At 38.8% G+C, this 14,712-nt stretch overlaps 2 protein-coding genes across 2 annotated transcripts in view; both read left to right on the plus strand.

Moving 5' to 3' along the window:
* The first annotated feature begins 348 nt into the window (after positions 1–348).
* Positions 349–5,246, plus strand: LOC106953618 (3-oxo-5-beta-steroid 4-dehydrogenase-like). Its single transcript, XM_015042517.1, has 10 exons — positions 349–441; positions 1,862–1,938; positions 2,050–2,217; positions 2,359–2,475; positions 2,650–2,727; positions 3,576–3,698; positions 3,940–4,049; positions 4,145–4,310; positions 4,960–5,042; positions 5,126–5,246. Exons 1-10 carry the CDS (start codon positions 372–374, stop codon positions 5,166–5,168), a joined length of 1,035 nt encoding a protein of 344 aa, XP_014898003.1. The 5' UTR covers positions 349–371; the 3' UTR covers positions 5,169–5,246.
* A 6,258-nt stretch (positions 5,247–11,504) lies between these two features.
* The window catches only part of LOC106953628 (sodium- and chloride-dependent GABA transporter 2-like), a 24,107-nt gene continuing 20,899 nt past the window's right edge, over positions 11,505–14,712 (plus strand). The window contains exon 1 of the mRNA XM_015042527.1: positions 11,505–11,836. Coding sequence (XP_014898013.1) covers positions 11,830–11,836 — 7 coding nt within the window. The 5' untranslated portion in view covers positions 11,505–11,829. The remainder of the gene's footprint in view (positions 11,837–14,712) is intronic.

The following is a 14,712-nucleotide window of genomic DNA, read 5'->3' on the forward strand; positions in this document are numbered from 1 at the left end:
ATGGTATTCCTAAGGAGCAGCTTGCTATAATGTGGGATACCCCACGGACGAATGGGTTTGACCAATAAATCCTTCAGCCTTGAAAGTAGAAGCAAGCGCGCCCCCTCGCGGTTAGGGTTTGCCATTACTGTATAACAAATCGGTGCTGCTGGGGTCTTTAAGCACATAAACAATCTGTACACATTTCTGTCTGACTCAAATGTTAAGTGCAATCCACAATATATTATAATAAAATTAATTATAAAAACTATCGACATTCTACATGCGTGTGAAATTCATGACAGTTTCATTTTCTTGGACAAAATTGATTGAAAAGGTTTGGACTACCTCTTTTTTTGTCTTGCGCATTAAGGTTGGTGGCTTCGTCCTGGATGGAACATTTCCAGGTAAAAGAAAACCAAGTGCAGACAAGGCAGCAGCTTTTTGGCTGTGGGGGCTCAGGTGAGTCCGGAACTTTGCTCTGACACCTGTCCTCTTTCAGCAAAACCATTCATTTCTTACTGTACTTCACTGTCCGAGTAGCGACAACAAACCCATCAAGGAAAAGCCCAGAGGATATTAAAATAGACGGCCTCGTTTCGCTCGCGCTCATTGGCACGATGACGATGTCAAAATATAAAAACACAAAGAGAAACTAGGTTTTAGCTAGCAAAACTGGCTAAAATCTGAATATTTCCAGTTTCCTGTATCTGTTTTCATGGTTCTGTCAAGATATACAAACTAGTTCTTTTTTTTTTAATAGTTACAGACTAAACTTAGACTGCCTAAAATGTAAAATAAAATAAATAACTGTGTTCAGCAGTCGCCGGGTGGTGCTAGAAAACATGTGCTAAATGACCAAAACTACTTTTAATGCTAACAATAAGTCAGTAAATAGCGAGTTGTCTGGTATCACATGAAAAGCGGTTTTAATTATCGCTACCAGGTGCTTAATTAGCCTGGTGGTGTTACACTTTTCTTTTTGAACACCAGATGGCGCCTATTGAACTTTCTGTATTTATTTTCTTAGCCGTGAAATGATGCTAACTCAACGCCGGATGGTGTTAACTCAGCTCTCTAAAACTGGGCAGGAACAAGATAGTATAATTTTATTCTCACCGGCCTGGCTTGGGAGTTCTTGCAACCCGTTCTTATCTCATATTCCGGACAGGAACTGTTCAACAAACGCTGTGTGGTCAGAAATTGAAAGTGAACATAGCTACCTGACTGACTAATACTGCAGTAGGAGAGACCAATGAGGACTTCCCTGAAGTTTGAAATGTCCTGGCCAGAGAAAAACATGTTCTTGCCACCTCAAGCAAAAATAAATGTGTATGCATGAAGCCAAAGATTAGACCTCAAAGACTTTGAGGGCTAATCTTTGCTTCAGGTTTTTTTTAACTTTTATGTAAATAAAAAAAGCTGGTGTCATGACAAAAGCAATGTATCCCATCCTTGCACAGTTGGACACTGTGATTTCTTTACCCTTCTTTCATTTATACATCCATACAACATCGCAAGGTAGAAAACAATGTGATGGCAGCCTTTGTGTAAAATTTAATTCCAACTCAACAAAATTGTTTTTACATTTGTTTGGAAGCTGACACTGTTATATGTCTAATTCACAGTCAAGACTATGACCAGTGTAATGTTCTGCACCCATTCAAAGAAGTCATTTTTCACATTCAACCCCCAAACATCCAAGATAAAAAAAAAAAAAAATGACAGACTCGGTTAGAGGTCACTCACTTCATGCTTGGTTGATAATTTATCAACCAGGTTCAAGGTTCATGGCCACGTCCTGGTATCTATTATGTAGGAAACCTCAGTCAATAAAAGCTCAGTTGGGTACACATTTCTGCACTGATGAATCTTTCTGCAGAGAGCCACAGCATTCCTCTTAGCGATGGCAACCAAATCCCACTTCTGGGATTGGGAACCTACGGAGACCCTCGAAAGGTAAGCAGAAAGAGAAAACCCTTCTGCTTCTTTGAAACGGTGTTTATTAGAAAAAGCATGCATGTTTGGATAATCTGTAATTGTAACTTGAAACACGTTTGCATTTCATAGACACCGAAAGGCACGACAGTTGAGTGTGTGAAGCTGGCCATAGATGTTGGATACAGGCACTTTGATGGGGCTCTAGTGTATTTCAATGAGCATGAGGTGGGCCAAGCAATCAATGAGAAGATTGCTGATGGCACTGTCAGAAGGGAGGACATATTTTACTGTGGCAAGGTAATGCCTAGATTTGTATGCTGTTGTCAACTCTAAGTTTTCTGAAGAATATTTTTCACCATGTACTAAGTTACTTAATTTTATGATTCACATCTATTCTAAGTTTCTGTTATTGTACAAGCATTGTGTTGCCATCTCCAGCTCTGGAATACCTTCCATCCTCCTGAGCTGGTGAGACCTGCTTTGGAAAGGACACTAGAAACACTAAAAATGGACTATGTGGATCTCTACATTGTGGAGCTTCCCTTGGCCTTCAAGGTGCCAAAAGATTACACATTACGCTCTCTTATCTTAGCAGGATGATAACATATGTTCAAGGCCACATCCTTGTTGAGATGTACAGTGGTCAGATTGTGCCAGCATAGAGTGGATAAGGTTTTAGTATCAACTATTTATGCAAAAATAATTGATAAACCATGCTTTGCATTTCAGCCTGGCGATGAATTTTATCCTAGAGACGAGAATGGGAAATATATCTACCACCACACTGATCTCTGTGCGACATGGGAAGTGAGTTATCTTTGTTTTACTGCAATCATGGCACTGCAATCAAAAAACAAATGTGTGTCTTAATAACTATAAACATTGGTGTAATTAGGTCTTACAAATGTATTCAGGTCAGTGAGACACATTTGACACAACTAGAACTTGGAACTAACAATCATGCATGTTAAGAAAGATTTATCGATTAACTTCAGAGGTTAATCCAAGTCATTTGTACCGATAGGTGAAATTTGTCTTAAATATTGTGAGAACTCTACATTTTCTTTCAAAGTGTCACCAATACTGAACGTTAGCTAGACTTGGCTGGTTTGAACTGAAAACATTAGTTTCACGGTACTGCTGGTATTTACACAACAGTTTCGATAAAAACAGCATGTCACATATTTGCTACATTGACGCTACAAAGAGAAACAAAAATACAGCACAGACATCCTCTAACGTAGAAAGTCAATTACAAGTAAAAGTTTCAACTTATTGTCTGAGTATAATACCCCTCACAAAAAGACTTGAGTTTCTTAATTAGTCAGGCTATTTTGTCATGTAGACATGGTGCATTTAGCTTACACTTAGAGGTTTTTTTCTGTTGAATTACCTTCAATAGGACAAAATTGGGATTCCTTTAGTCACTTCTTGTTATTGAGGGGAAACTGAAGGAGCCTTTCTTCAGCCAGTTGACAGACGGTGTGCACTGCACTTTTCTCCACAATCTCATCTGAAGGATTTTAAAAATAAGACCTTAAAAGGTTTACCTGGCTCATGTAGTCAGTAACTCCCAGATTTTGGGAGATCAACTAAGCCTTCGACAGTGATTGGTATTAGTGTGTGGAAAATTGAGAGTTTCATTTTCTCGGCAGGCTTTGGAAGCTTGCAAAGACGCCGGGCTGGTGAAGTCTCTGGGAGTTTCCAACTTCAACCGCAGACAGCTGGAGCTGCTGCTGAAAAAACCTGGCCTCAAACACAAACCTGTCTCCAACCAGGTCAGCAAGTCTCCTCCACGCTGACGTCTCACAGAGTTTAGAGGCTGTGTTTGGTATCCTCCACCAACCCGTTAGCACATTTTCCAGGGGCGTCACTGAATGTAGAAAAAGTGATAAAATTGCACAAATGTTATAGCTATCCATAGTAATCCAGCTGTAAAAACTGAGAGTTTGACAAAAAAAAAAAAGAGCTAATTTGCTTGGTTTGGATTCAGATGTATTTTTTTCTCTTACCTCTCAGATTGAATGCCATCCATATTTCACCCAACCGAAGCTCCTGGAGTTCTGCCGTCAAAATGACATTGTTGTCGTTGGCTACTGTCCTCTTGGTTCCTCCAGAGATGCTTCTTGGTACGATGTGTGCACATTTTAAAGCTTAAATTTGTAACTTATTTTGACAAAGATAACTGAGCCACTGGCTTTCTTTGTTGCCGTGTCTCATCAAGGGTAAATCTGACATGTCCTCCTCTGCTGGAGGATGAGCTGCTGGTGTCTATTGGGAAAAAGTACAACAAGAGCAGCGCTCAGGTGGCGCTGCGCTTCAACGTTCAGAGAGGAGTGGTGGTGATTCCAAAGAGCTTCAACCCTGAGCGTATCAAGCACAACTTTCAGGTGAAGAAGAAATATTTGCCTTTGAATTATAAAGAGTGTGTCATAGAGGAGATGTTCACATGTAATATTTTCCTTTTCCAAGAGTAAAATTTCTTATGCCACTGTTGGATACGTAGCGTTTAAGCTGCCTAAGACGCTGCATTATTGTAGCTTATGAAATCAAATCATTATCCTTAAGCTTAATTTGCAAGAAAGGTTAGCAATAGAGAACAAGATAAAGAGAGATGCAAAATAGTGCGTGATAAATCGCTCTCTTTAAGAAGAGAATATGCAAATCTCCACTGGGACTCCGGTCCGTGGTTTATACTGTGCCGTGTTGTTGACGCTGGCTATTTTAAATATTATTAAAGACAAGACATTTTTAGTGCGAGTCAAGTTATCATAGCAGTCAACAGACTTGTAACTCAGTCCTTTACTCAGTTGTCTACCCTTATTAACTCACAAGACAACTGATAACACGAGACAACTGTTCCTGAAACTAGAGCCTCAAAGCTCGAGTCCAAGCAGCGAGTTTTTAGATCAAGAGTCTAAGTCAAGTCTGAAGTGTTATGTAAGATATACATGCAACTCAAATTCAAGTCACTTAGTTCTTGAAAGTTCTTAGGCATATTCAATCTGTTTTTGTTATTATTGTTATTACTATTTGCAGATATTTGATTTTTCCCTCACGGAGGAAGAGATGAAGGCCATTGAAGCATTGAACAAGAACATCCGCTTCGTTGAGCTGCTCATGTGTGTATGCTTTGTTAAAGAAAACAGTCAACATTGTTATTGTTTTTATAACCATAAATATATGGACGTTAACTCTTCTGCAGGTGGAGCGATCATCCAGAGTACCCCTTCCATGAAGAATACTGAGCTTTTTCAGTCTTCCTTTGCTGTGTATTTTTGTCAAATGGAAAAATTCTTATTAATAAAACGCTAAACACAGAGGAACGCCTTGACTCTTGACTCTTATTATTATTTTGAATTCACCAGAATGTTCTGTTGCATTTTCATCCTGACCAGTAGAGGGCTCTGTCTCTCAGTGGATAACAGTGACTGATTTCATTTGCTCTTCTTTTCAGTCATTTTTTACAAGCTTGTAAAAAACAAGGTTGTTATTTTCAAGCTTGTTGAAACTAACCCATGGATTTAGGTGACACTATCTCCATGGTCCAACTGCACTCAGTGCTGATAAGGAGTTCCTGAAAGGAGAACAAAGGGTGTATTGATGATTTTGATCATGTCAAAATGCAATGCTTTTGCACTGCTTTCTCAGTTGTCGACTTTATGTAGGTTTTTTTTATGACTTTTTATTTTTGTTTTTGTGATGTAAAGCACTTTTTGCTTGATTGACAGAAAGGTTTGGCTCCTGCAGCTTTAGTTGGCATGATCTGTAGATACATTATCATACGCAAGTGTTACAACAGCAAAGGCATCATCATGCAAGGCTCCCTTATCTGTGTTTTAATGTCAGATTGTATCAGGGATGCATGACCTCAATTCAGTTGAACTCTGTTTTCCCTAGAGTGCATTTTGCTGCACAGTAAGCAGCTACACACATTAATAAAAAAAGAAGGAAAAGAATACAACAGCATCATAAACAACCATCTTTATGCTTAGATTAAGGGGGCGGGGCCAAAGAAGTCCTCACATGCTGGAATTTACTGCTCAATTCCAGCATGTGAATTTCTTTTGTTTGCAAACAAACAAAAGAAATCACTTTTGGCAAAAAATGACTTGGGCCATAATTTGAAGAAAGTGACAATATGCTCGAGTGTGGATTTTATTTTTCTACCAATGACTCTACATGGGGGCTAAAGCTCAATTTAACAAGAACTAATACCAGATATTTATACTGTAGCACCAACTCGACTGTTCAATCTCTCTACTGGAGTGATCGAGGAGGAGCCCTTTTCTAAAATCAAGACACACTTCTTCATGTAATTGCAATATTAAAAACATTTTAAGAAGTCATTAGCTGCCAGGTCGCGTTGGGAAAGTGACGCGATGACAGAATCACCTTCAAAACTAACAGTGTGTTGCTCGGTGTAACAGCTCTGGTAATCATTTATAAAGAACAAATATAAGAGGGGCGAGGATCCAAACCTGGGATTAAAAGGTTTAATCTGCCGTTTCCTCAGGTCACAGAATTAAAATGACCTCAAGGTTTTAACTTCATTTATTCACAGAAAGACTTTTAAAGGCACTCAGAAGAACAGCTAACATGCTGATTTGTATTTATACTAGTTTTATATGTGCAGTGTTATTATCTGTAGAATTGCTTGTCATGTTGTATTGAGTATTCATTGTTTTAAAAACAACTTTTGTTTTGAAAGGAGCCGCTTGTATTCCGTTAGCTCCTGCTATCTCTATGGGTGCGCAGTCCAAGCCTGCTCAGTGCTGATAAACAGTCCCTGCACTTTATCCAGAGAGATGTCAGTGCACCCTAAAAACAGTAAGACCAACGCACAACGCAGGGATTTTACCATCACACGTTCAGCTAACTTTTTTTATTCTCCTTTGCTGAAGTTAAAGTAATGTGCTTAGTTTGTGGAGTACAGGTTGCTGTTTGTAAAAATGTAAGAAATTGCACCGTCAGTGAGTTTTATCAGGCTCTTATCGACACAGAGACAAATGCAGCTCTTCCTGCGGGTTGTGCATTCAGTCAGACTATGGAGGAAAATATTTCTAGTAAACTAGTTTAAAATGGGGGAGAACTTTATTGTTACCAGAAGGTAGCGATATTGGTTTTGTTGTTTGAGCTTATTTGTTTTAATAGTTTTTGGGGAGGGGGATTTGCAGTTTTTGAGATCCTGCTCCTAATTGGCATTAGAAATCTGTCTTTTGTTCAAGATGCAGTGTACTGTTACTGCATCTGCGTGATGAGGATTGCATTTTATGTAAGAAACTTACTAATCTTCTCCACAGAAAACGGTTGACTGTTGCTGTTTTGCTGCTGCTCCCTCTTGTTCCCAGGTAAATGATAGTTATTAGGAGGATTTTATTGCTACATAGATTCAAAAGGTGTTACTACATGCTCTAAAGGTGTGGATAAACGTCAAACGAAATATTATTTAGGCAATTATTTGGCAGAGACAAAAAATGTTGTTTACTGCCAAAATGCTCAGACCTGCTATGCTGACTTGTACGTCCACTCATCAGTTTTAGGATCATTGTGTTTCATGATGCCAGCATGTATATGCATGTTATAAAGTGAGCTGTAAACAATTCTGATCACTTCATTTTTTTAGCAACATTTTGAAACTATAAGCTCCAATAATAAGGCCCAGACTAAGTTAGAGTAAGTAAATTTTTAATAATAAAATAAAATAAAATAAAAATCTGAGCTTTGTTTTATTTTATTTTGAGTAAATGTGAGTTGAGTAGTGAACTTACCTTTGCTAGTTGGTGCAGTAATAGCTTCACAGATCTGTGATTGACTTTAATATAAATATGTATGACATGTTCATTTCAGTTTTCTTTTTTCTTGGTTTGATGAATAGACATGTACAGTTTCCCTACGCTAATTAATTTAGTTTTTCAGTTGTTTTATTCGAGTCCTTCTGGCATGTATACTCTGGTTGAGCAGGACCCAACATGTAAGAGACACAAGAATACCTAAAACGGCAAAACCTAAAAGTGAACTGAAGCAATAATATACTAAACAATTGTTCCACGGATAATGTGAAGTTTTCATAGAAGGTTGAAGGTTCATAGTGAAATATCTCTGTTATCCACACAGGACTGAAATAAACACGTGTCTACCCCAGATTTGTTCAAATTTACTTTATCAATTTGAAACCACACACTCCATCTTTCAGCTTTTAACAAACTTGTGACATAAATGCAGCATAAGATGTTAGTTTGGTTTCCTAGAACACACGTGGCTTTTGATTGTAATTGTCACAATGATTCCAAAAGTTTAATGTTAGGTTGCTTTATTGTACACTCTAAAACCGTTTCTTTATGGGTGAAGCTAAAAGATTTTGAAGTTGTTTCATTGTTCCAGTCCCGTTGTGGAAATACTCCACTACCACCAGAAACAGATCCTTAAGATGATGCTTCCAGATGGTACAGCCTTCATCAGCATCTTTCTCAAAACAATTCTTAGAAGAACCTGTAAAGACCAATCGCCTCTGATCTGCCTCTGGCCGTTTATGAATCACGAGTTGGCGGTATCCCAGACAGTGCAGGACGACCGAAGGCGTTGAGCAGCATTGGCATCAACTCCACTCATAAACTTTGCATCATAAGTCTTCTCATTCTTAAAAAAAAAACAATATTGGCCATACAAGCTCAGTGTAACAGTCATGTTGTTGGCCAAGCAAATGTTTCAGATTTATATGATAAAGCTCACCTTCTTACCTTTCTTGTTGAAAATTATTGCAAAGTCATGTTTGTTTGTAATTTCTATGCATGGCTGGTTGAACAAACCACACTGTATCTCATTATTTCTCTTCTGAGGAAAAAACTTCTAGCCCTTTGCCTTGTTTAAGCTTTGTAAATTTTAGCCAATGACCTAAAACTTGCTTTATCGTGGATTAATCTAACCCGCCCGCGGTCATACTGCAGCTTTAACACCCATGATAAGTGTAAACTTTACAACCACCTGCATAGATCTTCATCCTTCTGTCAGTTAAAGAAAAATAAATCCCCACAAGAGACAAAGAAAGGGGAAGTAGCAGTCATCGGTCTCAAAGAACTGTTGATTTCCATCTTAATCTCAGAGTTAAAAGAATAATTGTGTATTTAAGAGTAACTGATTCATGCTTTGCTGAAACTTGTCGACTGTGGAAAACTACTGGAAAGGTGCACAACTCTGGCCAAAAGTCAAGTGCACGCTTGCAGGTGCTTCTAAATTAAAGGTGCAATTCTCAATGTTTACAATCTTGTTACATTTATTTTTTGTTTTCTTTTTACGTTTGCTGATTTCACTTGATACTGGTAACTAACCAAATCGTAAAGTTTGAAGTTTGAACTAAATCTGACGTCCACATGAAAAGAAATTTTGCACTTGTGTAAAGCTGAGGGACTGGCTGAGTTTAAGTAAGAAGCGACACAGACAATGGAGTCGGAGCTTTGGCCTGTGGCAAAAGAACAGTTAGAGATCGGTGGAAAGATGCAAGAGGAAACAGGAGACGCAGTTTATACAGTGGCTGTCCTCTTTCCTCTGTCCTTTACAGTATCAAAAATCATGTTTGTCTGCCAACAGAAGTCATACCAGTCAAGTTTTTTTTTTAAATGACACCTTTGCGAACTGGTTCTTCCTGTTCTGCGCTCCGAGGGTGATCATCCACATTATTTGCATTTTATAATCTCACCGTGTTTCCACGCTCCATCTGTTTGCCGTGGAGTCGAACGCGTCCGGCGCTTTCAATCCCTGGAAATTTCCTACGGCCTCGGTCGCTTCACGAGCAGACAGTCATGTTGGCACGGTTGTTGCTCAATACTCTGGGATGCAGCTGAACGGATTAATCATGCCCTCATAACAAAACGAAGAAGCCGTGCCAAAGTTTTATATAAACACAGCTCACTGTGTTCTTGGAAATTTTTTCCTGGCATGTGTGTGAATTGCGTATCGGCCGTGCAGGTTGAGTCGACTGCGCTTCGTGCTGAAACCTGCAGAGAGAGATTTTACAATTTGGTCAGCAGCGTGCCGATGTGTTGGGAGCAGGCAGACGTAGGCCGCTCCTCGGGCACGAGTGGATAAAATGAAAACAAATAATAGGGAATGAAGAGAGAGAAAAAATGAAAAATCTGCAACTATGTATAGTGCTGCTGAGGTGGAGGTAAACAACCCGATGCAGGCGTGACGGTTTGAAAATTAGAACCGTGTGTGAAGGGGAGAGGAAGGAGGGGAAAAACACATGATCTGATGAGGGAAATACAAGCAAACACAACTTTGGAGAAAGAAACTAAAAGTCAGAGCATCTTCAGCTTAACACATGATGTTGAACTGCAGCATCAAAGAAAGCAGGACGAGACCTAATGACGAGAAAAACAACAAATCAAAAAGTTACAATCCACGAGGAAAGAATGTATGCTCCTGCTGAAATGTGGAATCTGTTTATAATAGCCACATAAACTGTGATAGTGCACAGTGTAGTTGATACTGTTTCAACTTCTTGTCTTTAGCGGATAAAAATCTGAAAAGTGTGGCATGCATTTATTTTCACTCCCCTTTTTACTTTTTTGGTTAGTTCCTCAAAAAAACACCTCGTTTTGTTGCATGTCTACCAGCTCCATGTGAGGCGACTTTGACCATTTGTTCAACAACTGGATTTATCTCTGAACGTCGACCAGGACATTCTAACAGATGTGCTCTAAACCATTCAAATGTATGCTTAGGTCAGTCCTGCTGAAATGTGAGGCTCCATTTACTTTCAAGTGTTTTGGAGAAAAACACTTGGGGGGAGGGGGAAGCTAAGTATTGATCTCATCTGTTTGAAATTTCTCCACAACTTTCTCCCTGATCTGAGAGCAAATTACAAGCAGGTCCATTAGGTTGCTGCAGAAAGCAACTGGTTGTCTTGTTTCTTTTTTAGGGGTGTCAAAGAAAACTGGGCCAACTTTAAATGCACACCACACTTTTCAGATTTTTATTCCTAAAATAAATGTGTTTTCAACTCACACCAAAGCGTTTTTAGAAATGAAAAGCAGGAGTGTATCTCCTTCCCTGCTCTGCTTCCCAATCTCCAATAAATAAATACTAATAAAAATAAATAAAATTAAAAAAAAAAAAACCCTGGATTGTGACCATAAAACAAACGCTTCAGTCGAACCAGTCCACTCTCTGGACTCCTGTGGTGGGAAAATGCTGTGAATGGGCAGCTGGGCCTGTGAGGAGCAAATCTGGCTGCGGAGAATAAAGACGGCTTTCCGGGGGCCGAATTAAGGATGTTTGGAAGCAGCAGCAGCTTCACGAAGATGGAGCGACATTTTAATTACCATCCGCAAGACGCAGACGTCTGAAATATTGGCATAACTCTTTGCTCAAAATTACTCTGCCTTTTTGTACTTTAAAACAAACAGCAACAACAACAAAAATAGTTGTCAGGCGAGCTTCAGCTAATAAATAATTTGCATCAGCGAAACACATTTGCATACATATGACACAATCAGACAACTCTTCTTATCCAGCGTGACTTTTTTTCTTCTTCTCCTTCTTTCTTATCCCTTGCAGTTTATGCAGAACCCCTGGGAGAGAACGAGCCTGTCAAAAGGTTACGCAATCAGCCCACCACACTGAGGCAGCACAGACCTCCAGTGTGCTGTAGGGCATGAGTGTGTGTGCGTGTGTGTATGTTTGAGTGCGTGTGTGTGTGTGTGTGTGTTTGAGTGTGAATGGATAAAGGGGGCGTTTCTTCAGCGAGAGGCAAAGCAGAGGGAAAATCTCAATGTAGGCTGCGCCAGAGTTTTGAGTTTCTTCTATCTCCGCCCCTCAATGCATGTTATATAGTGAAACCTGAAACGGTGGCCGGCCCGCATACGACAGCCCCGCTCTCTTCCTTGAAGGCTGCCGTCTGTCAACATTATGAAAGGTGAGTGCCACATAATTATTTGCCGATCATGTTTTAGTTTAATAATCATCCGTCTCGTTGCTAGCTGGCTTTGACAAGCAAAACATATATACATCTATAGTTATCTTCAAACTATTTTTTGTGTGGGTTTCCAAGCAGCGGAACTCCACACGAATGCTTGGAGGAGAGAAAAAAAAACGTGTTTGCCTAACATTCATCCAAAAGCTGAAGAACTGTCAGCTAAAGCTTGAGGTTGCAGCTCAACCTGTTAAGCAGTTCTTGCCCTGTTATTTTTTTATTTTTCGTGTTGACTTGATTAATAAATTTAGTAAAAGGCAGCCAGATGAGAGCTAATAGATTGAGGCTAATAGCACAATAAATAGCAAGTTTCATTGATATGTCACAAGTTAGAGTTTGAAGTTTAGGTCCCATCAAAAATACCAATAAATTCTTGAGCTTATTGGTATTTTTTTGTTCTGTGAGCTCAATTTCTTTGAACAAAAATCGACTGATTAGACCAGTGAACAATGGTTCAATGTGTTGGCAAATGAACAAAAAGAATGTCGAGATCTTTTTTTTTTTATTATGATAAAAAATAAAAATAATAAATTATTATTTTTTGACAAAACAAGCTAAAATAGCAAAAATGGTAATAAGGAGTAAAATAAGATTGCTTACAAAAAGAGGTAACACTTTATTTGAAGGGGGTTGAATAAGACTGACATGACACTTTCATAAACATGACATAACACCTCATGAACATCAATAAGCCTTCATGAATATTTATGACTGTTGTCATAAAGCGTCATTCGGTTAATTATGACACTTTTAATACAAAGTTGACATTATTCAAAATGTCTTTGTTATGACAACTTGACATTAACCAAGAAATCATTACTGATATAAATTTGTTATAAAATAATTACTGATTTCACTTTAAAAATTAGGTAACTTTATGTTATTAAAGGTAAAGTTTAAACAGTAATGATTTCTTGGTTAATGTCAAGTTGCCATAACAAAGACATTTTAAATAATGTCAACTTTGTATTAAAAGTGTCATAATTTACCGAATGACGCTTTATGACAACAGTCATAAATATTCATGAAGACTTATTGATGCTCATGACAGGTGTTATGTCATGTTTATGAAAGTGTCATGACAGTCTTATTCAACCCCCTTCAAATAAAGTGTTACCCAAAAAGATCATGGGAATCTGAGTTGAGATGAAACAGATACATTGGCTGTGAATTACATTTGTGCTACTTTTCCCAAAACAAAAATAAAATCTGAGATGGTCTGTTTTGCATTAATGTCTGTAATAAAAACGGAATTTGGGCTACATGCTTAAAAATCGCTTTATAAGTAATGTCTAAAATAAGCAGCTGAATGAGTACATTTTACATTAATAACTGATGAATATCAATTATTATCCAATAACAACAAAAAGAGAAAAGAAATGAACTGGAGAGACGAGTGAAAGTGAAAGGAAGCAGGTCATTTCTTGGTGAGAAAATGTGAGCACCTTCAGTCTTACACTGCAATCCATGGTCTGAACATAACAATAGATGCTAACTATTATTATCAACATCCATGTTTAGAGCAAATATATATCCGATCCCCGATCTGCACATCACGCCCGATTCCGATCGAATCTGTGATCGGTCTCCGAAATCCCTGTAGGATAACACTGCAAATTAAATACCAGCATTAAAGCTGAGCACTGAGGGTGTGGCAGTTCATAGGAAAAACAATTAGCTTGAGAGGCATTGGTGAAGTTAAGACGGTTAAGATCATGCTGTTCTCCTGTTCGTGACTCTGTTGAGTAACTAAACGAGTCATGTTTCATTCAGCTGAGAGAGCCTCTGGGCACAGGCATTTATGGACGTGTCAGCTTGTGACATGAATAAGAGGAAGCCCAATAATTGCCTTTATGCAAGAAATGTCACAAGTCGCTTTAAAACGACATGCTTTCTGTTCTCACATAGATCTAAGCAGCCTAATAGTCTCTGACCGCTCAGTTTTATTCTTTCTCCTGTCAAATTGTGAACCGTTATCGGTTAGCGGGCCGCTCTTTATCGCTTTCCTTTATTTATTAGATGTTGATCACGTTTAAACCCGAACACAAAACAAACTAAGATTAAAATTTCCTCTAGTTCAACCTTAGCTCTGAGGTTTGCAGATTGTTTGCTCAATCCGTTAAATCACCTTTTAGCTTGCGGTTGCTCTGTGGGTTCAGTTGGCATGCCGCTACACGCAGAGTGACCCGGCTGCCCTGGAGCTGACGAGCCGCAGAGTGTGAGCACAAACACCTGCTCTAGTGCGGTCTGAGGGCGAGGGTCCTGAAACTGTAGTTTGGAGGAGATTTGTGTTGTGAAATTTTAAGTTGGCAGCAATCTGAACAACCAGGTTTGCGGAAACAACCGCACTGCAAAAACATGAAATCTTTACGATCTTGTTTGAGTTTCTAGTGGAAATATCTTTGTACGTTTGATATAAGACAAAATTAGCATACAAGTGTCTTTTCAGCAAGATACAGGAGCTTGTTTTAAGTTAATCGTTTCTTCATATTGATGAAAAAGTACAACTTACAAATGAAATGATCTGCTAGTCGAACCAGCACTTTTTCATCAATATTAAGGAATTATTGGCTCAGAACGAGCTGCTTTATCTTGCTGAAAAGTTACTTGTAAGTTAGTTTTGTTTTATTTCAAGTGTACTATTTTATGTTCCCATGTGCATAAAGCCTCCACAGGAGTTTAGCGATAAACACAAGAATATTTTCTATCGTTCATCAGCCTCCTCTTCTCAATCAAATAGTTTCATCCTCTGAGCTCGGGTCCTCTACCAGAGGCCTGGGAGCTTGAGGGTTCTGCGCAGTATCTTGGCTGTGCCTAGA

This window comes from Poecilia latipinna, unplaced genomic scaffold (genome assembly GCF_001443285.1).
Source record: "Poecilia latipinna isolate Pla-1442-1.1 unplaced genomic scaffold, P_latipinna-1.0 Scaffold34, whole genome shotgun sequence".
Taxonomy (NCBI): domain Eukaryota; kingdom Metazoa; phylum Chordata; class Actinopteri; order Cyprinodontiformes; family Poeciliidae; genus Poecilia; species Poecilia latipinna.

Coding starts and splice junctions, on each gene's coding strand:
- LOC106953618 (XM_015042517.1), top strand. CDS start 372: ATGGAACATTTCCAGGTAAAAGAAAACCAAGTGCAGACAAGGCAGCAG. Junction 2,218..2,358: donor ACATATTTTACTGTGGCAAG/GTAATGCCTAGA, acceptor TGCCATCTCCAG/CTCTGGAATACCTTCCATCC. Junction 2,728..3,575: donor ATCTCTGTGCGACATGGGAA/GTGAGTTATCTT, acceptor TTTTCTCGGCAG/GCTTTGGAAGCTTGCAAAGA.